This window comes from Ruditapes philippinarum, unplaced genomic scaffold (assembly GCF_026571515.1).
Source record: "Ruditapes philippinarum isolate M1 unplaced genomic scaffold, ASM2657151v2 ctg1952_1_1_1_1, whole genome shotgun sequence".
Taxonomy (NCBI): domain Eukaryota; kingdom Metazoa; phylum Mollusca; class Bivalvia; order Venerida; family Veneridae; genus Ruditapes; species Ruditapes philippinarum.
The window spans coordinates 129587-157070 of NW_026851518.1; the positions used below are offsets into that span (position 1 = coordinate 129587).

At 33.3% G+C, this 27484-nt stretch overlaps 1 protein-coding gene across 1 annotated transcript in view; it reads right to left on the minus strand.

Moving 5' to 3' along the window:
* LOC132719607 (uncharacterized) overlaps positions 1–24486 on the minus strand; it is a 30851-nt gene extending 6365 nt beyond the window's left edge. The window contains exon 1 of the mRNA XM_060703795.1: positions 24089–24486. Coding sequence (XP_060559778.1) covers positions 24089–24486 — 398 coding nt within the window. The remainder of the gene's footprint in view (positions 1–24088) is intronic.
* Positions 24487–27484: the final 2998 nt, after the last annotated feature.

Here is a 27484-nt window from a genome sequence, read left to right on the forward strand (position 1 = left end):
ATAATTTATTAAATGAGTACTTTATAGAATGTTATGATATACTTTCGGCACATTTGGTAGATATTTTTAATGCAGTTTTGAATTCTGGACATTTTCCATCTGATTGGTCTAACGGTATTATAGTGCCTATTTTCAAAAAGAACGACCCATGCGATGTACGGGATTTTAGAGGCATCACACTTGTTAGTTGCCTATCGAAATCTTTTACTGGAATTTTAAATAAACGACTGAATGATTGGTCCGAAAAGAAAATGATATCATAAGCGATGCTCAATTTGGTTTTCGCAAGGGTCGTTCTACGGTAGATGCAGCATTTGTATTAAACGCTGTTGTACATAAGATTTTAAATGAAAATAAACGTTTGTATTGTTGTATGCATGGTTGATATGAAAAGAGCATTTGATAGTGTGTATTTAAACGGCCTATGGCTAAAATTGCATAAGTGAGGTATTGATGGAAAATTATTTAGAATATTAAGGGACATGTATTCACAAGTTAAAGTTTGTATCAAAGGTTGTAACTCATATTCGGACTATTTTGAGTGTGCTGTAGGAGAGGTTATGTCCCCTTTATTGTTCTCATTATTTGTTGATGATCTTGAGCTTTTTTTACAAAGAGGGCATGACAGTGGTGATGATATTACTTTTATTCTAATGCTTTTTGCAGACGACATGGTTATTTTAAGTGACACTGTTTGCGATCTTTAAAATAGTCTTGATTTATTATATACATACTGTAACAAACAGTGTTGATTTAGGTAAATTTCATCTACTTTTTAAAGCTCGGATAATTGATACTTTTAAGCAAAACTGGTTCCAACGATTGCAAGAATGTGGAATATTATTTATCTATAAGCAATTTAAAACAGAATTTAGATTTGAACCATATTTAGATTTATTGCCATTCAAGTTTCGAAATGCTTTATCAAAATTAAGATTATCTCCACATAAACTGGCCATTTAAACCATTGATGTAGGTTGATACACACCAATGATTTGTGTGCAAAATTAATTTCAGATAATTCGCGAACTTCATTTTCAAGAATAACCATAAAATAAGCCGCGCCATGACAACACATACATAGTGCGTTTTCGACCAGCATGGATCCAGACCAGCCTGCGCATCCGCGCATTCTGATCAGGATCCATGCTGTTAAAAGACCATTAAATTTTTTTCCATACTGGACACGACAGTATCGTGGCTGATTTTTTGCAATATAACCACTTTGTCGTATGTATTTTCATGTTTTTGCCTGGGGCCCTGAGGGGCGAAAATCCGGCATCTCAAATCAGACACCATACGAAAATGATTCGCTTTTGCCACAAGAAGAGAGCAAGGCCAGTCTACCCTGCCATCAGATTTAAAAAAGAAAGAAGCTAAACATTTTATTAAAAGGTCGATGAAAGGACGAATAGCTGAAAGCATATAAGAAAGAACCTATTGAAACCTTGTTTTAACCAGACTACACGATAACACCATATTCTTTCAAGACAAGACAAATCATCTCAAAAAGATACTATTCCTGGAATGAAATCAATCATTGTTAAGGTTCCTTTAGAATTTTTATTCAATTTACCCTTAACCATTTGTGCTTCCAGCCTGATTAACGTATCGAAAAAATCATAGGGCTATTTTATAAACCATGAAACAATTGATCATGTCTAGTTATCCCAGACAGTAACTGTTTCACTCGAAAATGATAATTGCTTTATGATTATGGAGTAATTGATAATAAGTCTTTATATCACCGTGTAAATTGTTTCATCACGTTGCCTATTATCTTATAATAATGGTCCCTTATGGACGTTCGTTAATTTCACCTCAGACATTTTTATAATTTATATCAATGAGGACGGTTATTTTTCCAAAAGAATTTCGTATGGAATAATCATTAAAGTAATGGGTATGCAATCAAGAAGAAAAACATTCCACTATAAAAATATATACTCATTACCTCTGTAAATACAAATATATAATAATGATATGAGGTTATTATACATTGTTGAGTACAACCTATATTGAACGAGGCGCTTCTCAAGTATATATTTATAAATATATATATAAAAAATAAACTCTTTAATTTCTAATTTTTTATCTGATATGGAATGTTTGTACTCGAGGCTAAATTGATAAGATTGGATCCAATAATGATTTCTGGATTGTTCATTTTTGTAAATTGATTTTAAGATGCTTTTTGTTTACAGTTATATTTGACTACACGTTCATATTGTATCTAGTTGCTTAAACGATTCTGTTTATTTCATAATTAAATGTTTGTATATTTGTTAGGCTCTTCAGGTATATTGAAGAAACGTTGTTCTTTCAGAGCCATCATTTTTAACAGAAAATAAAACGATTTTTTTTCAGAACCATCACCAAATATAACAAGTTGTTCGTAGTCTATTAAAGTGCCACGAGAAAACGAATGTTATAACAATACTTTCTATTTTGTTATTATTTTTTAAAAACTTTAAAGTCATATCATTTGCCCTCCAATCCAGTTTTTTTCTGCATCTGTTAAGTACTGTTGAATTAACTCTAACGTTTTGTCGCATAATTCTTTCTGTCTTTCTTCGTCACGTGACGTACTCGATGGCATTGTTTGCTTACAGTCCACCCAGCAGTGTCCTGAATTTTGTTACGTTTAAATGATGTTTGTTACCTCAATAAATAGCAATAAACATGAAATAATTTGTCTTAAAGGTACCAAAATATAAACAAAGTAGTATTTTGACTACCATACACATTAATAAATCACTAATTGCTAAAAAGGCGACACATGAAAAATATGAAAAGTACACCAAAAATAAAAAGAAAAGGTTTTGAGAAGTTAAAATAAAAATATTTCGGTGGCATAAAGGGCCTTTAATGTTGTTATCGTTTCGTTTATGCGATTCATTTAAGGTATTAATGATTTTCAACAAAACAAAATAATAATTATGACAATATTGTTTAAATCACTTACAGGAATAGAGGATAACTTATACTTGTATGAGCGCTACTGAATAAGTTGAACGCGTTGAATAAAATAACATTACGTGAGTCTCGATATCGCCAAAAAAGGTAGGTACCCTCGAAGCGGATATTCATTAATTATGATCCAAACTGCAATAAATGAATGACTGATACTATCAAGCGTGATAATTGGTCTCGGATACTGAGCCTAATGGTCATTAAATTTGTCTTTCACTGCATATCCTGAAATCATGTGGGATCAGTAGTTAGTCACTTATGGAGAAACTGGTAATTACTGGTAAGTTATCCAGGAAAAATTCAGCCAAAAGGGCCTTTTTCCGATACAGGGCATACATAGCTTAGCAGTCGTCTTGTTTGTTTTATTAAGTGATGCTTGCTATGTTTAAATATAAACTGATTTGTAATGGTGGCTATATTGTAACCCCTCAGGGGCAATGACTGTCTAATTACAATACATTTAAAACGTTCAAAACTGTAAGCTATACTAAAGGTGTTAAAATTCGATTGTATAACCAGTTATTTGGCTATTAATGTCTAATGTTATAGGAAAACTTTCCAAATAAAGTAAAAATTAAATCAGAACGGGCGTTGTGGTCCAGTGGTAACACTGTCTTGACTACGAATCAGTGGGGTTGCGAGTTCGATCCCCCGTTCTCCAATAAAATTGATAACAATCTTTCGGATTAAAAACACTCACATACAACACACACACATCTCACAGCCACACAAATACACATGCATCACACACACACACACCACACCACAAACAACACACATACATATACCACAGATACACACACATACCACATACATACACCACACACACAACACACATATACACCACACACACATCAACACATAACCACACACATACACCACACACACATACACATATACAACACACACACCACACACATATACACCACACACACACACCACACACATATACACCACACACACATACACCACACACACACATACACCACACACACACCACACCAAACATATATCACACCACACAAACACACATACATCACACAGACACATATAACACCAAACAAAAACACATACACCACATATCACACCACACATACATAATTTACCACAGATACACACCACACATACATCACACCACGCATCACACAACACATACACACACTACAGATACAAACATCACACAACAAATACACAACATATCACACAACACATACATACACTACAGATACATCACACAATACACAGATACACACACCAAAGATACACACATCACACCAAAAATACCCCACACCAACCACATCACCCGTGACACGAGTCAATAACCACCTCTCATAGCACTATCATACATAGATAATGATACACGAAGCAAACAAATAACACATAGCATTACAAACTTAGCACAAAATTAGACTGCAGATGTGACATGACACACTAATCACACAAAACACAGACGGCATAACGTACCTAGCACAAATCACGCAAGGACACTACATTACTAAGAGGACATTACTTGACTTAGCACAAATCACACTGACGATATTACACACTAGAAATAATCAATATACTCACTAAAGCTATAATCACACAGTGAAAACTACTCATTAGCAACAGAAATAAATTTACAGGAAAATATATGTATATTAAATATTATAAGAAGACATGTTGGATTGATCAAGAAATGAGATATGTGTTTAAGATAGTTTAACAATTGTTCTATTTCTTTTCAAACGACAAATTGTATAAAATAAAGAAATTAATAGTTCGTTTAAAAACGAAATAAATTACACATGACAACAACAACAACCAAAAATGTGTAATGTCACTTGTGGGCCTTCGTACATTATCAATAATATTTTTTGTGCCCAGTTATTGGCGGGCATTTAGATTTACCCTTTCACGTCCGTTCCGCTGTCTTCTGTCCGCTGTCTGTCCGTCCGTTCACTTTTGTGTCGCACGTAACTCAACAAAGTATTTGACCTACGAGTCATGAAACTTTACAGAATGTTGATCAGCATGTGTTGTTGTGCACTCTGGGTATTTTCGTTATTGGATATTTTTTAGTATTTTCAGAAGTTATTGCCCTTGACTTAGTAAAATTTTGCAATTTTCAACTTGGTGTCGCATGTAACTCAAAAAATATTTGACCTAAGAGTCATGAAACTTTACAGGAATGTTGATCAGCATGTGTAGTTGTGCACATTGCGTTTTGTTTGTGGATTTATTCAGTTTCTATAGAGTTATTGCTCTTGACTTAGTAAAATTTTGCAATTTTCACCTTGTTTCGCATGTTATTCAAAAGTATTTGACCTAGAGTCATGAAACTTTACAGGATTGTTTGATCAGCATGTGTAGTTGTGCACCTGGGTATTTTCGTCTGGATATTTTTAGTATTTTCAGAGTTATTGCCCTTGACTTAGTAAAATTTTGCAATTTCAACTTGTATCGCATGTACTCAAAAAGTATTTGACCTAGAGTCATGAAACTTTACAGAATGTTGATCAGCATGTGTTGTTGTGCACCTCGGGTTTTCGTTTGGATTTTTAGTATTTTTCAGAGTTATTGCCCTTGGACTTAGTAAAATTTTGCAATTTTCAACTTGTGTCGCATGTAACTCAAAAAATATTTGACCTAGAGTCATGAAACTTTACAGGAATGTTGATCAGATGTGTAGTTGTGCACCTGGGTATTTTTGTGTGGATATTTTTAGTATTTTCAGAGTTATTGCCTTGACTTAGTAAAATTTTGCAGTTTTCAACATGTGTCGCACGTAACTCAAAAAGTATTTGACCTAGAGTCATGTAATTTACAGGAATATTGATCAGCATGTGCAGTTGTGCACCAGGTCTTTCGTCTGGATTTATTTAGTATTTTTAGAGTTATTGCCCTTCACTTAGAAAATTTTTGCAATTTTCAACTTGTGTCGCAAGTTACTCAAAAATGATTTGACATATTCATTAAACCTTACGGGCAGGTTGCTCAGCATATTTAGATTTGCACCTGGGGTTTCGCTTGTGGATTTATCCTGTATTTGTAGAGTTATTTCCCTTGACTTAGTAAAAAGATTGACAGAACAGTGGCGCGGTTGGGGCACCCGTGTCCTATGGACACATTTCTAGTTTTACATTATTTCTGACAGTGTGTTGAGACGGACTTTAGTTATCGAAAGTTGTAAAGAACCTGATCTTGAAATGTTGCTATTAGAAACGGTGCAAGATTTACCGCCAATAGGAAAAACTAATACCATTGGAGACTCTATTATACTCGTACAAAATGTTAGAAAGGTACTACAAAACGGTTACACAAAAACATGACAGTATTTTCATACGGTTTTGTTGTAAACTATTTTTTATGTGTCCAGTAATGAAATTAAAGTTTATCACTAGTCAAAACATTATTTGTAAACAATATTATCAAATATTGAAATTAAAGTTATTAAGTCAAAACATTGTTTTTGTTATTATCCACTGCCAAAGGTTAAGATATATAGATTTGGCGTTGTCCGTCCGGCTGTGTGTCCGTACGTCCGTCTACCTGTCAGTTCGTGCCTATATTTGTTTGTTTTTTTTTGTCGTTTTTTTTAAGAGAAAGGGGTGGGTAAGGTATAGGGGGTTGTGTGGCTATGAGGACAAAGGTTACAATTAGTTTTCTTTGTTGCAATTTAATCGTAAAAACTGTGTGATAATGAGGCTTAAATATGGTTTTATGTAGCTAAGGGGACAATGGAGTTGTCGGCTTTAATCCAAATTTTGAAGAAGTGGCCTTAAATCAAATTTTAGGAGTCGTCGCATAAAATCCAATTTTAGGAGTAGACCCCTTAAATCCAATTTTATGAGAAGTAGCCTTAAATCCAATTTTAGAAGTAGTCGCATTAACTACAATTTAGGAGTTGTTGCTTTAAATCCAATTTTAGAAGTAGTCGCTTTAAAGCCAAAGGAGTAATCGACTTAAACCCAATTTAAGAAGTAGTCGCAATAAATTCAATTTTAGGAGTAGTAGCCCTAAATCCAATTTTTGGAGAAGTCGCCTTAAATCCAAATATAGGTGTAGCCGCCTTAAATAAATAAATAGATAAATAAATAAATAAATAAATAATTAAATAAATAAATAAATAAATAAATAATGTCCTTTTGCATGAAACTCTTACATAATCAACTATGGCATGTTAAACGTTGCAATATTCAATAAATTTAAATTTTGGTCTATTTCCAATATTTATATTGTATCACTCTAAATTTATACAATTCAAATTCTCTAATTCAAATACAAACCATTTATTTTTTCTTGTCTGTTGACAAGTACCATGGGCGCATTTCTGCACTCTTGGATTACCGCTAGGAGTTGTATTGTTCGCGACTACTTTTACCATTTGTCGTTTACTAACAACAGTAACTGACAATATGCTGCTTTTCACTGCCGTTGTCACTGTTCTATAAACAAATATGCAGATGTCTAAAATAATCTGCAGTTTCTTAAATTAATCAATTCTTTGATAAGTGGAAACATATTGCAGTACGAATTTATGTTTAAAAACCCAATTAAATATACGTGTCAATCATCTCTAAACACTATAAATGGACAGTTTACAATGGAACTTAATGAGTCGTTGGTAAAGTGGTATATATCAAATTATCCGTAACAGATTCGACTGGTCCAAGACAACATCAGCAATATTTGTTTTATTATCTATTATGCAGTCATAAACAATTTGTTTTGTTTGTTTTTTTGTTTCATTTTACGCCTTTCATATAGGCGGGTAGATTCCCAACCATCGTTCCTGGAGAGTTACACCAGTACCTTCCTTCGCGCTGAACTACCAAAGCATCTCCCGGGGATCGAACCCACGCCAGAGAGGTAACTGGATTAGAAGTCATCGACTCTAACCCCTCGACCACGGAGGCGGTAGTCATAAACAAAAAAGTATATTAAATAGATAGATTTTAAGTGCTTGCCCATTAAATAGTCTGCATTTATGTTTTTGTCGGACATTCTATAAAATTCAATACATTTGGATATCCAACACACCGCAGTGAGGAATAAAGGTCTGTGAATTGATAGTTACATTTAGGAAAGATAAATTATATGCCTGGGATTTAGTTGGTTCAGTTGAATAGGAACCCTGTGTTGGACAGACTTTGTGCAAAACAAGGAGACAAAATCGTTTATTTTATTCTCACAAATAACCATTAATGTACAAAACAGAACATACTCATATTATAAGTATACTATTTGAGCATTGCATATTTACACAAGAAAGGAATAACATAGAATTGAAGCAAACCGAGAAAATCTTTGAAATGTTAGTTTTATTGCATTGTTTAGCTTTAATTTAGCAACATTTTGATATAATTATATGTAACTCAGAATGTTAGTTTTGATATGTTTCAATATTGTTACTTATCAGTTTTAATATAAAAATGAATAACCCAAGTAGGATGTTAGAGTATAAAAATGTAAGATTCTCTCTCAGAGGAAAAAACATCCGATAATGACCACAGAGAACAATTTATAATTCACACACTTAGTTCCTGTTTTGTTTATGTTTAAGATTAACTACAAGAACGCTTTAAGATAAACCCCCCCCCCCCAAAAAAAAAAAAAAAAAAAAAACAATAAAAAAGAAACGAGAAAGAAAAACTAAAGGATGTGAAAGCTTAATGAACAAAAATGATTAAGTCACTGAAAGTTTTATTCTATAAATGTAGGTATAATATGTCAAACTTATGAAGGACTTTAAAAGAAGTTCATTTTATAGATTCAACGGATATATTTTCGAAGTTAATTAAACAATAAACTATAAAAAGTGCTTTAATCAACTCTTCTATAAAAAGCTAAATTAAAGGTAATTAAGGTCATTGGTTCTCATGAAGTTGTACATTTAACTAATTACGTTTCTTCGAATGATGTACAATATGTCAAAGAAATAGATATATTATTATAAGTAAGTATGTTATTAAAAACATGTTAAAATATATGATGGTATTTAATGTACATTCAATTTCTTTGTCTATTTTGAGAGTTGAATACAAATTAGGGCAGAACGTAACATGACAGCCTTAAGAATAGTAAATATCCGGTCTTGACGTTCTCACAAATTTACAGTGCAAGCAATTAGATGATGTGTTGCATGCCAGTGAACTTACACTCATATATCAGAAAATATAATGAATAAATAATAACGACTAGAAACAACAGAACAGTGTATCATCTACGAAATAAAGAAAGTAACAAAGAAGAAGCAACATCAAATAACCACTGTATATTTTATTCCTGGTAAGATTTCCACTTTAATTTTGCAAAGCAATTGCATGATGATCCAAGATATTTGGAGTGTTTAAATCTTGTTCACCGTTAGATGAATACGAGTATGTGCATTAATAGTTGCATATATAAGGCGGCAATACAGACTTATTGATGATGGTTGATCATTGAGTAAATACCTATTTCAAAAACCAGGAATGTGGATATATAAAAGTATAACCGATTATCCCTTTACACACAACGATGACAGAATAGCTGCTCGAAATTCAAAGGCACTTCTTCTTTAAATGACTTTTTTTAGGAAACACTTCTCATATTTTTTCAGTGTAAAATAAAAATGTATCCCCTTCTGATCTTAAGTTCAAAGTTTTGAAGGACAAGAATATTTGCAGTTATCAGTAATGAAATATTGTTTTATAAATATGCAAATAAAAAAATTGACCTGTAAGATAAGGTTTCACTGTATTTATGAAATATCAATCAACAATTGAATGTTTCAGCTGCTGTTTGAATCAATACAGTCACAAATTGTCTTTGAAATGTCAATAAATCTTGGTATTAAATTGTCATTATCCTGCTTCTGAAAGAATTCAAAAAGGAAAATAAAATGTAATTCATCTCGACATGAAGACAAACAAACTCTGTCGTTAAAATGCAATGTAATGGCGAAAAAACAACACAGAGATAAATTGAAGGACATTGTTCATTATCTAGTTATTTTATTATTATTTTGAGTAAAATTATACATTTTCTATTTCAATACCACGGAGCCAAAACGTGGAATTAAATACAACTGTAAAATGTTTGTTGATTTTGATGATGTATTAATATATTCATTGATATGATTTTGAATGAACCATATTCAAGTTTTTTTATATTAAGGAATACACTCAACGAAGATTGCCCCAAAGTGCCTAATGCAAATATTTACAAAAAAACCAAACAAATGCATAAAACATCTAAATACGAGAAAAAAATGCTACATTAATTTTATAAATATCAATGGCATTATATGAATTTCGCAAAAATATACTAACTCATTAGTTGAGATCAGATAGGACATATAATGGAAAAGTTAAATTGAAATCAACCATATACTTGATTTACATTTAATGTTAAGTGATTTTGACCATGGCTGTATTCAAATTCTTAAAGTAATATACTTGCCTTTTAAATGTTATGCACATATATTAATGTGAGAGACTGTCAATTTTGAAAAAGTTATTTCTCTGTATCACTTAGGTATTATTTTCTGTTGTAGCTAGCATGTTTTTTGTCGTTAAATGAAATAAACTGAGTGATAACGTATGAGGTAATTTACGCTTCAATTCTCATTATGTTGCTTATCAAAATGGGTAAGTATTGCTTTTCATATCATCATAAGAAAAACGTTTCTTGGTTTTAATGGTCGGAACGTATAAGCGGTTAATTAAACCCATGTTCTTTTCAACAATGACTTTACATATTGTACTTGCTGAGATAAACACTGTTAACTATTTATTTACTCATCATGAAAAGGAAATTGTCCTTTAGAAAGAAATCCCTCTGGAATCAAGACCAAGTTTGATATCGTGAGAATGTAAAATATGCAACCATCATTATATTGTAAAAATTCATTTTATTTCAAGTGAACAAATCATATTCTTTTTTATTAGAAACATTAGAAATAGACCGTCAAAAATGAAACTTAGTGAATATAGTGAAATATATATCAAATTAAATAATGACAAAGAAAAAAGTACAATATATGAAAAATTAATTGATTTAAGTACTTTAATTATTAGATTAAAAATAAAAACAGAACAACAATCAATGAGAAGTTCTTAAAATACTTTTCTTTAAATGTACCTTAAATTCCTTTTACACGAATAAAGTGAACTATGAAAACGATTTGAAAATTTATTATTATATGTATGTGTATTTGATAAACAGTTTTAAAGTGAATGTTGGCAAAATGTAAGATTTTCTTCGTCTATTTTGTGAGAATACAAATTAAGGCGTAACGTTACATGACAGCCTTAAAAATGTCAATATCCAGTCTTGATGTTCTCACAATTTTACAGTGCAAGTCATTAGATGATGTATTACCTGCCAGTGAACTTAAACTCATATATCAGAATCTGTAAATGAATAAATAATAACCACTATATAAACAACAGAACTGTAAGAAAAAGAAGTAACAAAGGAGAAGCAACACTCAACGACCATTGTATCTTTTATTCATGGAAAGATGTTCCACTTTAATATTACGACTGCAGTGACATGATAGATCATATGATCCATTCAGTTCATTAGGAGTGATAAAATCTGGTTCAACGTTAGAACAATAAAGGATACATGTGTACAGTAACAGTTGCATAAGTAAGGCGGCCATATAGACTTATTGATGACATAATAGTACATGTATTTAAAAACCAAGAATGTGGATATATAAAAATATAACTTAAGTTCCTCCCTTTACACACACAACGATGACAGAAAAGCTGCTCGAAATTCAAAGGCACTTCTACTTGAAATATATTTTTTAGAAAACACCTTTTTTTTTCTCTCGAGTAAAATAATATATATCCCCTTCTTATCTTTAGTTCAAAGTTTTGAAGGACAGGAATATTTGCAGTAATCAGTAATGAAATATTTTTTTATAAATATGCAAATAATAATTGATCTGATATTTAGATTCACTGCAATTATGAAATATCAATCGGCAATTTAATATTTCAGCTGCTGGTTGAATCTACCTACGTCATTAATACAAACACAAATTGTCTTTGAAATGTCAATTAATCTCGATATTAAATTGTCATTATCTTGCTTCAGAAAGAATTCAAAAGGGAAATAAAATATTATTTACCTGATACTGTGTATCTTTTTGTTTTATGTGAACGTGAAGACAAATGTTTTCGTAATATGTAATTCAATGTAATGGCGAAAAAAATAACAACATAGAGAAAAGTTGAAGGACATTGGTTATTGTGTTATTGTTTATTATTTTAACATAATTATACGTTAAGTAAAAACATACAAGTTCTATTCTAATATTATGGCTCGAAATGTGGAATTAAATTAACCAGTAACAACAACAACAACAACAACAACAACAACAACAACAACAACAACAACAACAACAAAAAAACGCATGCACAATGTTTACAAAGATGGAAACAGATACATAAAACATCTGAATACGAGACAAAAAATAATACTACATTTATTTTATAAATATCAATGTCATTAAATAAATAGCACAAAAATATAGTAACCAATTAGTTGAAATCAGACGGGACATCTATGGAAAAGTTAAACCGAGTTAAATCAACGAGATACTTGAGTTACATTTAATGCTAAGTGCTTTTGACAATAGCTGTATTTTGATTCTTAAAACATCTTTATTATGCCTGTTAAATGTTAAACATTTATATGAAATTTAGGAAAAACATCTTCAAATGGATAAGCTATTGTTTCTCTTTCCGCAACCCATCAGCATTAGCAGAAACACGTCCCCATAAAGTAGAATATGACCGTAATAACCTTTAAAATAAACTTTTCAAAGGACAAGTGTTGTGAGATATGTAACAACGAATGTGAGAGGGTTATTGGCAAGATGCTGTCAATTCTGAAAAAACGAATTTCTCAGTATCATTTAAGTATTATTTTCTGTTGTAGCAAGTATTTGTCGTTAAATGAGATAAACTGATTGATAACGTATAACTTAATTCTCATTAAGTACGTTGCATATAATAATGAAGCCAGTATTGGGTTTTCCCTATATCATAAAAAAAACGTTTTCCCGGTTTTAAAAAGCCGTTTATTTAAACCCCGTTCCTTTTTTTAACCCCCAAATTTAAATTTTTCATATTTGGGACTTGCTGGGATTTTACAAAAGTTAAATTTTTTACTATCATGCAAAAAGGGAAATTTTCTTTTAGAAACAAAAGCCTCTGAAATTAAACCAAGTTTGATATCTTGAGGATGTAAAATATGCGCCCTATTATATTGTAAAAATTATTTTTTTTTTCAAGTGAAAAATCAAAATTCCCTTTTTTTTTTAGAAAAATTAGAAAAAAGACAGTCCAAAAAAGAAACTTGTGGGAAAAAAGTGGGAAAATAAAAATCAAATTATCCGTAAACGTTTTAAACCCAAAAAATTTTGGGCTGGTTTTAACGCAACATCGGCAATACTTGATTTATTATGCCGTCATAAAACATTTATTAAGTGCCTTCCAAATAAAAGAGTCTGCATGCATGTTTTGTCGGACGTTCTATGTAACAATACTTCCACGTGAAAAAATCCCATACATTCGGATATCCAACACACACAAGTCAGGAGAAAAGGTCTGAAAGTAGATAGTTACATATATGAAAGATAAATTATATGTCTTCTAGTTCCAGTTGTAAAAGAACATTCTGTGGGACAAAGAATTTGTGCAAGACAAGAGACAAACATAGTTTATTTTATTCCTTTGATGTACAAAACAGAACAGATGTATATTATACATTATTATAATTGTTATATTTCAACGTTGCAATTTTTTATATAAAACATAAAAAAATGCTATGTGGCGTTATTTTAAATGCACGTTTATATTATCTGATTTAATTTGAGTTTTGGATTTTATTAAATAACTATTGGTTAGCAATTAAATAGTTTAAATGTTTGAAAAAATGGACGTTAATTATTCAAACTAAGAATATCTTTGACTGTCAATTCTTTCGCAATTTTAAACTGTTATTTACATGCATTTAAATAAAATTATATTTAAGATAAGAAAAATGTTTTGATCTGTTTCAATGTTGTTAGTACATTGTATTAGAAGAATCAAAAGCAACAGTAAGGTAATAGAGGAAATGGGACAATGGACCAAAGTGAACATTTTGTAAATTCACACACGTAATGTGTGTGTAATATATTCTAAATAAGATACTATATCAATATCATTATTAAATAATTAATTAAATAATTACAAAGAAAATGTACAATATATGAAAACTTATTTTAACGTAGATTTAAAAAAGATAAACAGAATAACAATCAAATAGAAGTTCTAAAAAATATTTTTTTCTTAAAATGTACACTAAATTCCTTTTACACGAATGAAGTGAAATATGTAAAAGATTTGAAATTTAATATCATTAAAGTATGTATATTTGATAAACAGTTTTAAAGAGAATGATGGCGAAATGTAAGATTTCTTCGTTTATTTTGTGAGAATACAAATTAAGACATAACATAACATGGCAGCCTTAAGAATAGTCAATATCCGGTCTTGACGTTCTCACAAATTTACAGTACAAGCAATTAGATGATGTGTTGCATGCCAGTGAACTTACACTAATAAATCAAAAATTATAATGAATAAATAATAACCACTAGAAACAACAGAACAGTATATCTTCTACGAAATAAAGAAAGTAACAAAGAAGAAGCAACGCCAAACAACCATAGTATCTTTTATTCCTGGTAAGATTTAAACTTTAATTTTGCAAAAGCGATTGCATGATGATCCAAGTTTTTAGGAGTGTTTAATCTTGTTCACTGTTAGATGAATGAATGATAAAAATGTGCAGTAAAAATGCACAAATAAGGCGGTAATACAGACTTATGGATGATGGATGATCATTGACCAAATACCTATTTCAAAACCAGATATGTTGACATATTAAAGTATAACCGATTCTCCCTTTACACACAACCATGACAGAAAAGCTGCTCGAAATTCAAAGACACCTCTACTTTAAATAACTTTTTTAGGAAACACCTCTCTTTTTTTTTCTCGCGTAAAATAAAAATATATATCACCTTTTTATCTTAATTTCAATGTTTTGAAGGACAAGGATATTTGCAGTAATCAGTAATGAAATATTGTTTTATAAATACATGTATGCAAATAATAATTGATCTGTAAGATTGGGTTTTCACTACATTTATGAAATATCAATCAACATTTGAATGTTTCAGCTGCTGGTTGGAATCTATCTTCATTATCACCACAGACACAAATTGTCTTTGAAATGTCAATAAATCTTGGTATTAAATTGTCATTATCATGCTTCTGAAGGAATTCGAAAGGGAAATAAAATGTAATTCTTCTCGACATGAAGACAAAGGCACTTCTACTTTAAATAACTTTTTGCAATGTAATGGCGAAAAAACAACACAGAGATAAATTGAAGGACATTGTTCATTATCTAGTTATTTTATTATTATTTTGAGTAAAATTATACATTTTCTATTTCAATACCACGGGGCCAAAACGTGGAATTTAATACAACTGTAAAATGTTTTTGATTTTGATGATCTATAAATATATTCATTGATATGATATTGAATGAACAAGATTCAAGTTTTTTGTATTAAGGAAAAGACTTAACGAAGATTGCCCCAAAGTACCGAATGCAATATTTACAAAGATATAAACAAATGCATAAAACATCTAAATACGAGAAAAAAATAATACTACATTCATTTCATAAATATCAATGTCATAAAAAGAATAGCACAAAAATGTAGTAACTCATTAGCTAAATCAGACGGGAAATTTATGGAATAGTTAATGGAAATCAACGAGATACTGGATTTACATTTAATGCTAAGTGCTTTTGACAATAGTTGTAGTTTGATTCTTAAATCATCTTTATGCCTGTTAAATGTAAAACATTTATAGAAAATTTAGGAAAAAAAACTCTTTAAATGGGTAAGCAATTGTTTCTCTTTCAGCAACCCATCAGCATTAGCAGAAACACATCCTTATCAAGTTGTATATAACCGTAATAAACTTGAAAATAAACTTTACAAAGGCCATGTGCCTTGAGATACATAACAACGAATGTGAGAGAGTTATTGTGAGATGTCGTCAATGTTGCTTCTTAAATATCATTATAAGAAAATGTTGCCTGATTTTAATGATCCAACTTTAAAAGCGGTTAATTTATTCCATGTTCTGTTCATCAATGACTACATATTGTACTTGCTAAGACATTTCTATGCCCGAGAGTTAGTTGGTTCAGTGTATAGGAACCCTGTGTTGAACAAAGAATTTGTGCAAGACAAGGAGACAACTTTTTTATGCTATTCGCTCATTGATGTACAAAACAGAACAGATATATATTATTACTATCCTATATAAGTAATGCATCTTTAACATAAATATAATTTAGGCTTACCGTTAAATGTTCTTTATCTGCATGCTTATTCTTTCTGATTACATTTGTGCGTTGGATTTTGCAAAAAAAACAACAAAACAATTGATTAGCAATGAAACAGTTTTGATTACTGGGAAAATCTATGAATTGCAATTATATCTTGATGTTAAACTGTAATTTACCAGCACTGGGATGTAATTATATTAAACACCGGATAAAATGTTTGATCTATTTCAATACCGTTATTATTATTATTATTAAAATCAATAGCAAAAGTTAGGTTATAGAGGAAAAAGAAGGCAAATGTACACAACTCAATTAACGGAATTGCAATATGTGTTCAATAAGGTTCAAAACAGACAAGTAATAGAAAGATCATCGAACCACGATGCCATTTAATTTGTATGAGAGGGCGTAGCCCCGGAGTATAAATCGGATTGCCGAGTTTTTGGCATCAGGCAAAATAAAAACACCTTCCCTGTTGTCGCAATCTGAAACCCCAGCAAAAAATTAACCAATGAACATGCATCTGAATATGATATTTATATCGGTATCCCTTTCTCTGTCGTCACAATAAGTAACCCCCCCCCCCAAAAAAAATAATTAAACAATCAATAGGCATGCTCTGGAGTGTGGTTAACTAATACCTGCACTCCAGTTAACGCACAGTGCATATGTTTATGTATACGATTTAACCCTGACTATTTTCAATAGAAACAAAAAAAAAAAAACTTAGGAGAAACAACAAGCAACATCCATTGCATATATAATTCACGGAAAAGAAAATGATGGTCATTTAAATTTTTTCATAGCAGGTGCATGATGAAGTTATATCCAGTCAGGATATAAATAGTGATATATCTGTCAATAAATGTGTACATTGATCAGTCGGTCATGTTCCTCATTGGTGTAGGATGACTATTTTCTTAATTCCTATTTTAAAACCAGGCATGTGGTTATAACTATGACTAAAATGAGATACAATATCGGTAAAATTACCAAGCCATTGCAAAGAAAAAACAAATATATGAGCATTTAGGGATTCTGTTTTTCTCTATTCTATTGCATCCCGTCTTTACACACAACGATGAGAGAAAAGATGCTCAAAATTCAAAGGCGTCCCTAGTTTAAGTAACATTTTGTGAAAAGCACCTTTCGTTATTTTTTATACTGAAAAAGTAAACATCTTCCTCTTTCAACTTAAATTTAAAGTTTTGAAGGACAGGAATTTTTGCTGTAATCGACAATGAAATGTTGTTTTTATAAATATGAAAATAATACTTGATCTGTAATATTAAGTTTCACTGCATTAATGAAAAATCAATCAGCAATTGAATGTTTCTTCGTTATTAATACAAACAGAAATTTTCTTTGAAATCTTCAATCAATCTTGACATTAAATTATCATTATCCTGCATCTAACAGAATTCATATGGGAAATAAAATGTAATCTGAACATGAAGGAAACTCTTGTCGTCATAATACAGCGTAAAAACAAAGAAAACTTGAAAGCTATTGTTCGTTATATAAATTTAGTAAAAGCAATAGAGAGTCTGCTCCCATTCATTTCTAACTTCCAAGTTTGGAATAAGATAAAACAGTAAAATGTTTATCGGTTTTGGTTACGTTTTAAAATATTCATTGACATTACTTTTTGAATTAAAACGATTCAATATTTTATTAAGACATACACATAATGTCGATTGCAAAAAAAAAAATTAAAAAAAATCGCGCATGCGCAGTATTTACAAAAAAAAAAGAAAAACTCATTAGTTCGAATACATAATTGGCATTTAATACTAAGAGCGGTAAAATACCTCTTCCATTAGGTAAGCAATTGACTGTTTTTAAACAAAGACTTATCGATTGTTATTTACAAGAATGGCGTGCAGATGTATCTAGTAATGGTGTGCTCAGTCATCTATATTCATATGTAAAAGATCAGTTCTGTTATGAATTATATTTAGATAAGATTAATTGTAAATCATTTAGAAGCGCTCTTTCACGCCTTCGAGTGTCCTCCCATAGACTTAGAATTGAGTCCGGAAGGTATGGCCGAGGCCGTGTAGAACGCCACGAAAGAACTTGTCAATTCTGTGATGCTAACGAACTCGAAGACGAATATCATTTTGTTTTAAAATGCAGTGCTTATGAAAATCTACGTAGTCAATATATTAAGCGATGTTTTTACATTAGGCCTAGTATGGCCAAATTTATATAACTACTACAATCTAAAAGTCATAAAGTACTTACAAACTTATGTTATTATTTAAAAAAGGCAAACATCAAACGAAAAGATTACTTCAGAAACCTTCAATAGTATTATGATGCAGTTTTGATTATATATACTTTGATGTTCTTTCAGTATATTATTATATAAATAATTTATCAAACAAATTCGATTAAAAGCGAAGTTATAGTTTGTTCTCCGCTTAAATTTAGTACTCTTCATTATTCATTTACAGAATTTATTTAAAGAAATGAATATATAATTGATTAATGGAGTTTTGTCAGTGTAAGTAATGTATTACATTGTATGTATTAAATATCCCATTGCTCAGTATTGTATTGATTTGTTTTTTCTTTATGTGTAATTGTAAAATATGTGACCTATAATAATATTTAAAAATGCTTGTAATAACGATGTACCTATGTGTGTACAAGTTATGAAATAAACTCTATTCTGTTCTGTTCTTATTATTTTTTCAGCAATCATTACCCATAGTAAAACACGTCTGGATAAAGTAGCAATTAACGGTTATAAACGGTGGTGATTGTGCGATACGTCTCAGCGAAGGTGATGGGGTTATTGCGAGATTCTATCAGTTCTCAAAAGCAATTTCTCTTTATCATTAAAGTAATTTCTTTTCTGTTGTAGCCTGTCTTTCTTCATTAAATGAGATAAACTGATTTATAACGTTTGATTTAATTCTCATTAAATACGTTGCATGTCATAATAAGTGGATTTTTTTAAAATCATTATAAAAAATTATTTCCTGTTTGTGATGAAACTGTCGCCGGAACTTAATTCGGTTAGTTTATTCAATGTCATTTTCAAGGACATGTTTACAACAATTATTATATTGTACATGTTGAGATAATAACCCTTAATAATCGTAATCAGGAAAATGAAATTGCGTTTCAGCAAACACTAGCTTTGAAATCAAAACACATGAAAGGTAAGATTAATATGGAAGGGCGGCATTTATCTTCCAACAAAAACAGTGTAAGATTGTTAGAAATGCAACTCTTTTTAAAAAAAGAAAGCTAAAGAAAAGCGTTTTTTTCATTGAACTGATTATATGTTGTTTCTCTTTTTAATATGAAATACGAATAATTAAGAATGTAATCTGATCCACAGATATTATTGAAATGTATAGCATTGCAACTGTTCTCCCCAAATTACATATTTGTACTTTGACATAGGTAACATTACTTTTTTCACAGTAAAATTTAATTTATTAAAAATAAAAACATAAAGCATTAACAGTGTCCCAATGAAATAATTGTTCGGGAACATAGAATGAATAACACATAGGTTTGTAGCGGCAAAATATCATCCGTTGTAAAAATACTAATACCCAAGACATTCCACGGGATAATAGTTTAGCTGTTACTCACAAACCTATGTTATTTATACACTGTCGTCTACATGTTGTCTACGAAAATTAAACCCATTAATCCAATGAAAGGAAATCACATAAACATTGATAAGGTAAACGTCTATTCGTAATCTAAATAACTTCAATAAAATGTCGATAAAATTAAATCTGATATATTTTCTGGACAAAAAGAAATCTCTGTCAGGAAACGGCTGACTGGTGTGTAATGATCACTAGTAAAAGCTTTCAAAGTATTGTATGTTAACAACTCCTCAAGTGATAGTCTGTTAGGAAATGAGGTCTTCTATGAGACGTTCTTTAAGAGGAAAGACAGAAACACTGACTAAAGTTTAGTTTCGCTCCGTTCATTAAAAAGTTGATAAAACGGGTTAAATCCGATTTAAGGAAAAATGCTGTTTATTATTGGATGTCCTTAACTTAAAAAAAAATATGATAATCACAAAATATTTCTTCTTGTAATAGTTACGTTATTTGTATGAATGACGTTCCTATTTCAATGTAACAACAAAGACACTTTAACAAGTATAAAGATATCAATTATGCAATGTCATTAAGATAATTGTTTCATTTTTCTCCTAATCAATTAATTGAAAACATTGAAAACTGACAGACTAACAGTGGCAAAAAAGAATAAAAAATATATAATAAATTTAGCTACCAACGGTATTTAGTTTATACATATAGTATTTTAAGAGTAATATGTCTTATTTATTATTATATAATAACTGTGTAATGCTGCAGCAATAGAGTTTTAGTGATGGAAGCAGGCAATTAATTTAATTCTTATTTTAACACAAGGCATATGTGTATACTGGGAATTCTTCTCGGACACACAACGTTTACAGTCCATTGTAAATATGAGATAAATTATTTAATATTGTATTATATTTAATGTGAACAGTGAAGGAGATTTTGTCGTAATAAAATAATACAATTCAAATGTAATGGCGTAAAAACAGAAATGTCGAAGGAACATCATTCAATTTTTTGTAACTTATAACTAATTTTACGCAAAGTAAAAAAATCGATTTCTATTTCAAAATATATTATATTGTCAAAAATACGGAAGTGGATAAAGTTAAATGTTTTAAAACATTTGGGTTATAACGTTTGAAAACTTCACTAACATATTCAATAAAATGCCTTTTGATTTATCGCACTAAACATTTGGAAGAAACGTTTGATAGATAAAGCATCGACCATATCTATTCTCACAGTTCTTAATTGACATTCAATGCACCAATAAACCAACATATGCAGTGAGATATCTATTCAAGTGACATAATTATTGCGAGGTATTGTCAATTCCTAAAGTTAATTCTTCATATTGATAAATCTATTTTATTATTGTGCCACTTGCGATTTGGACATAAAATGTCATTATGTGTCAATCTGATATCAATTATTTGCAATATGATTCGAGTACTAGCAAAAAAAATGTTATTTAATACATATATATTCAGGAGAGAAAAATTTACCTGATTGCAGTAACTGCGAAACCCTGCCGCTAGGACTTCACACTTGAGCTATTGGAATCAAAAGTGATCAGCCTTTGAAACCAGAAAATTGCAGATACGCCTTCACCCCATTGCTGTCTGACTTCTTGTAAACTGTTGGCAAATGTCTTAATCGTAATATCCCCAAAAAGTAATTGTGGACATTCATTTCAAGAAACTCAGCAGGTAAAACGGTTAAACTGGGTTTAACAGTATTACATTCATTGTCTCTCAAAATTCAAATGTTTGTCAATTGCACAACAATGATTTTGCATATTGAATATTCTCAGAAATAAATACTTGGCAATTTAATTAATCATCAGGACAAATAAAATTGTATATTTTGTCAAAACTGTCTTTGATATCATAACCAAGTTTGATATCTAGAAACAAGGAAAAATGTGATCATTGTTTGTCATGAAAAGAAATTAGTTCTTCAATTTCTGAAAAAAAAAGGAAATGTAAAGGCACGCATTAATTTGGGGACAATACGCTTTTCCTCATTGAATGACACGAAAGTGTCATATAGAAGAATTCATGATCACTACCGAACATGAACGCATTTATCTACTCATGTTTTGAAATAGTCATTTTCATGCTTAATTATTGTTATTCTCAATCAGGTGCCGGGGATTGACGCAGCTTGCATTTTTTGCTGCAATCTATGAAATGTTTCAATCAAACTGTTAGATTCAGATGAAATAGTGGTCAAAGTTTAGAATCTCTCCATTGTTTATTCACATACATTATTGCATACTTGTACGGGCTTTTATATTCCAAACATTTGTCTTTTCTTTCATTTACTTTAGGTTTAGAAAAAATCACTTTTAACACCTCATTCAAGTAAGGTTTAAACCCAGTATTAAGCAAGTAACGACTCTAACTAAAACACATTTGATCAAGACAATTGATTAGTTACGTCTACTGGGAAAAGAAATTTAGAGAGTTAGATGGATCAATGGCAAATATCAAAGACGATTCATATCAATTGATATTATTCATCTGTTTCTTCATTGCAGTTCGTTCGAAAACAAAGTATTTTGAAGAAACAAATGAGTATTTTCGGATAAAATGTATTATGTCCTGCAAGGCATGTTCCTTCAATAAGATTCATGTTTTATTGTTGTTAGTTTTAAGCTAAAAGACAATAAAACTTTTCATTGAATTTGATTCGTTGAAGTGAAAAATGTGCGGATGCATCAAAATAATCGATTATTTCAGAAAAAATTAATTCCGAAATATAATACCATAGAAATCATTATAAGAAAAAAATGTAAAATACATTCAGAAGTAACTCTGTAATGGTTACTTGAATTATCCATTAGCGTAAACAAAACGATATTTTGTCTTCTTAATCTCGGGTTCAGCATGGGATTTTTGTTGTGTTTGTGGTCTGCTGGACCACGTTACAGTTGGGCATTTTTAGTTTTAATGGTAACACAACCCTAAGGATTTGCTGCTGCTTTTAAATTGGTCTTTTCACGTTTCGTCTGTGATATGCAGGTTTCATAACCTGTGATCCCCTTTCAAATTTCCTTTTTATTTAGTTCAGGCCATTGTGGTCCCGTTTAGTGCACATACATTACTTTACTTGGGAACTATAAGCCGCTTTTCATGTAATGGCAAGAAGATATCAAATTGAAGCTTCCATGATTATCGCCGTATGGACACATCTGCGGCTGGTTTTCACCATTTTAATGTCTAAATTATGTCGCTGTAGGGGGAGGACGGTATTTTGAACTGTCCAGTACTGTCCATGAACATAGACAGAAACTATCAAAGTGAAGCTTCCATGATTATCGCCATATGGACACATCTGCGGATGGTTGTATTAATTCTGTCGCTAAAGGGCGAGGACGGTAGATTGCAGTGTCCAGTACTGTCCATGAACATGGACAATTAACCGAGCCTCCAACACGTTTTTTGCGTTCTTTAGAGCTATTCTCGATATTATTTTCGGAGGTTATGTTTGCGTTAAAGATGTATAGTGCCACGTTTTTTTTCAAATGAATCTCTTCTGAATGAATGAATTCTCTTAACAAATTCTCTTGTTATAAAAATACCTTTCAGAATCACAAAATTAAAAAAAAATGGGATCAAACAGTCGTGCAAATCGAGCAGGCGATGTAGCACCCACTGTGAATACATTACGTTTTTGCTACATATGTACTGAAGTCTTTCTAGTTGTAAAATCACTTTGATTACATGATTGGATAGAATATATGTATTGCAAAAAACGAATCACAATATAAGTAGATTTATCAGACTTGATTACACAGCTTATTATATCAATTGGTGTATTTTGAGCAACATTTAACGTTTCAAATGTTTGAACAAGAACACTTTATTAATGCATACACCAAATGTCTTTGAAATGCCAACTCAATTTTGCCATAAAATGTTATTTTCCTGCTTCTGAAGTAGATTACTTCAAATTTATGACCCAACAAATCAAAGTGTTGAATAACAGATGTCCTGCTGAAGGTAGACGTCATCAGCCGAGTTACCATCCGTCTGCAGGTGTTTCGCTCCATTTACACTCGGGACACCCTCGGGATGGTGGAGCAAGTAGGGTTGATCAGGCCCTACCCCGTCTACCTTGGCTGCCATTCATGTGTGCTACGGAGCATCCATAGCCAACTGGACGCTCTTTCGGCTGTTCTCCCCAGAGCATGGACTGTGCGCTTTCGTGCCGCTCCTTTGATGCCCAATGCTCCGAGCATCCTCCACACTGATTGTGATGGGAAGCCACGACATCCGACCTCAATCGGGAAGACCTGAGTGTTCCAGCCGTTGGACTTGCAGGATTGGGCCAAGTCTTCGTACTTGGACCTCTTGAGCTCGTGGGATTCTTCAATGCGTTCCTCCCATGGGACTGTCAGCTCAACCAGCACCACTCGTTTTGGATTCCTGGACCATATCACAATGTCTGGCCGGAGGGTAGTCTGGGCGATTTCCTGGGGGAACTGTAGTTGTTCCTTTAGGTCAGCCTTCATTTCCATGACCTGGATTCATTCAGGATTCCGGTCGATGCTGGGGCTGACTTGGGTACTTGTTCTCCCTCCTTCAGGAACCCGATGTAGCGGTTCTGGTTTGGCCTCGGTCTCTTTTTTCTTCCTTTCGGTCTCAAAAGGACATGGGCTACCTCAGACAGGACCTGGTCATGACGCCATCTGTAGCGCCCCTGAGATAGGGCTGTGGGGCATGATGACAGTACATGTTTGAGTGATCCTGGTGAACCACACAATGGACATGCCGGGTCGTCAATCAACTTCCACTGGTACAGGTTGGTAGGAGATGGGAGCATGTCGTAGATAGAACGAAGCAGGAAAACTCAGTCTGAGTGGCTCGTACTGCCAGATCTCTTGCCAGGATAATTTCCTTTCTGGAACCTGCCATCTTGTCCAGTTTCCCTGTGGTCCTAGCTGGACTGCCCTTGACATTCTTTCCTGCTCTGCTTCTTTCCTGATCTCGGTCTGTACTAGGGATCTTCTTTCCTGCTGTGTTGAAGTCTCCCATCTTTGGTGCTTCCTGGTGCCCCTAGTCCTTCTTTTCCTATGTTTGTCATACCCACAATGTCTTGGTGCTTTGAGACTGCTCTCTGCAAGCTCCACCGCACGACTCACTGACCACTTTCGCCCAGTCCTAACCTCGATGCCAGCGCCGCTGATCTTCTCGTCTTTGGAATCTCTCAGCGTTAGCAGAAGTCTGGTCTTAGCAACTTGAATTCCTCTACAATAGAGTTGATGGGCATCTGTAGCTTTGCTGTCTTGCTGTAGAGACCTATGTTGGTGAAGGATGGAGGCAGGCCTAACCATTCTTCTTAGGTGCTTGCTGACAGTCCGCTCCAGCTTCTCTACTGTACTGGTTGGAATATCGTTAACCATCATTGGCCAAACGAGTCTGGGTAGTAGATTGTGTTGGTACACCCAAGCCTTGAATTTCCCCGGAAGATCGCACTTGTCTATTCTTCTCAACCCCTCCTCCGCCTGTTGTTGAAGACGGGCTTGACTGCTCTTGTCTGATAGTGAGGTGTCGAACCACTTTCCCAAGCACTTGACTGGATTGTTGGACAGGGATGGGATGTCCTCTCCCTGTATGGTCATCTTGAATCTTTCCGTGACCTTTCCTTTCTTAATCACCAGGCTTCGTGACTTGGCTGGCTTGAACTGCATTCGGGCCCATGTCGCTGTTTCCTCTAGTGCCGTGAGTACCCATCGTGCTTGGATGTGAGTTTCCGTCGTGACGGTCATGTCGTCCATAAACCCACGGTTGGATGGTAGGCGATACCAGAGTTGGTCTTTGGCCTCGCGTTTCCACCTCTGCTGCCTTGATGATGATGTTCATGCCCATCACAAACAGTATAACAGAGATGGTACATCCAGTCACAATGCCTTTCTGTAGCTCAATCCAGTCTGTTGTGAACTGTTCACAAGAGAACCTCAGGTGAATGTTGCTGAAGTAACTCTGGATGAGTTTTGTGGCATGATCCGGGATGTGGTAGTGGTGCAGAGCTTCCAAGATCAGTTGTGTGGGATCGATCCATAGGCGTTCGCAAGATCTAACCAAAATGACACTGAGATCTTTGTGGTTGATCCTGGCCTCATGAAGCAGCTGCGGTTAGAGCGCTGGTGTGCTCTACGCACCCCGAGAAACCGGGTATTCCTCCCTTTTGGACTGAGGTGTTGATGTACTGGTTGCTTAACATGTACGAGGTCATTGCGGTTGGCCAGTATTGAGAAGAATATCTTGCCCTCAACACTTAGAAGTGATATGGTCCTGAACTGCTTTACTGTCTTAGAGTCTTTTCTCCTTGGGCACAAAGCAACCTTCGGCTTGTTTCCAGCAGTCTGGAACTGTTCCCTTCCTCCATACCACTTTCAACAGTTGCCAGAGACGTCCTCAGAAGCTTGGGGCACTTCTTATAAACTTTTGTAGAAATGCCACTCGGTCCAGGAGCTGAACATGACCGGGCCTTCATAACAACACTTGTCACTTCTTTTAAATGTTGGTTCCTTCAGATCTAGTGAATTGATGGGTTCTTCAACAGGAAGAATTCTGTCACAGTTGCCTAGCGGGTCGTGCCTCTTGGGTCTGAGTGTACATCCCGTAGGTGCTGCTCCACTTCGGTCTTACTACTCTTCATCTTTCCTGATCTTTCCTCTCCTAGTAGGTCCCTAGAAAATCTGTAAGGATTTGCTATGAAGGCGGCTCTCTTCTTTGCTTTGGTCTTCCTCTTTTTGGCCACTCTCTCTGCCGTAGTGAGGGTCTTCAGGCGTGACCTCAGCTGTCCTCTTCAACTGGGCGAGACCTTCTCTCTCAGTCTGGTTGGCACCCTTGAAACGCTTACGTAAAGTACGGAAGTTCTGTCCGGAGCCTCTTGATCTCACACTGCCTTCTGTTTGGGCGCGGTTGAGACTTCTCTTTGACTCTCCTTTCTTCACTTCTCCGAACCTCTCTCTTCCAAGGGTGTAGGCTATGGAAGGCAACACTTGTAGTTTCCTTTCCACAGCACCTGACAATGTTGACTGAAGGATCAGGTCCAAGTCATCGTCAAACGTCTTCCAGCTACTGTCGTTGGTATTGGGCCATGCGATCTTCGGTTTTCTTTCGCTTGATGTCGGTTGTCGTGGTCTTGATGTCTGATTCAGCTTGCCCTTGGTCTGGTACTTCCTGTGTTTCATGGAGTGGAGTTGTACTCTGTCTACTTTGTGCAAAGATTGGAGAACTACCTCCTGAAGTCACCCTTGGTCGATCTGTTCGAAATATTGGGGACTCTTCTCCATCTCCAGTGGGAGGAATTAGCTCCTCAGACGGCTCTGTTTGGTCTGTGGGATTTGCTGTACCGTTCTTGATGTCATCTGCAGTTAAGGAATGCACGGGAGCTGAGAGACAAGTAGCACTGTGGTTCGGCACCTGACTAGATATCTCCCCCGTCTCACCAGGGTTAACTGTGCGTTGTTCCTGTGTATTCCGTAGCTGACAGCCACTTCG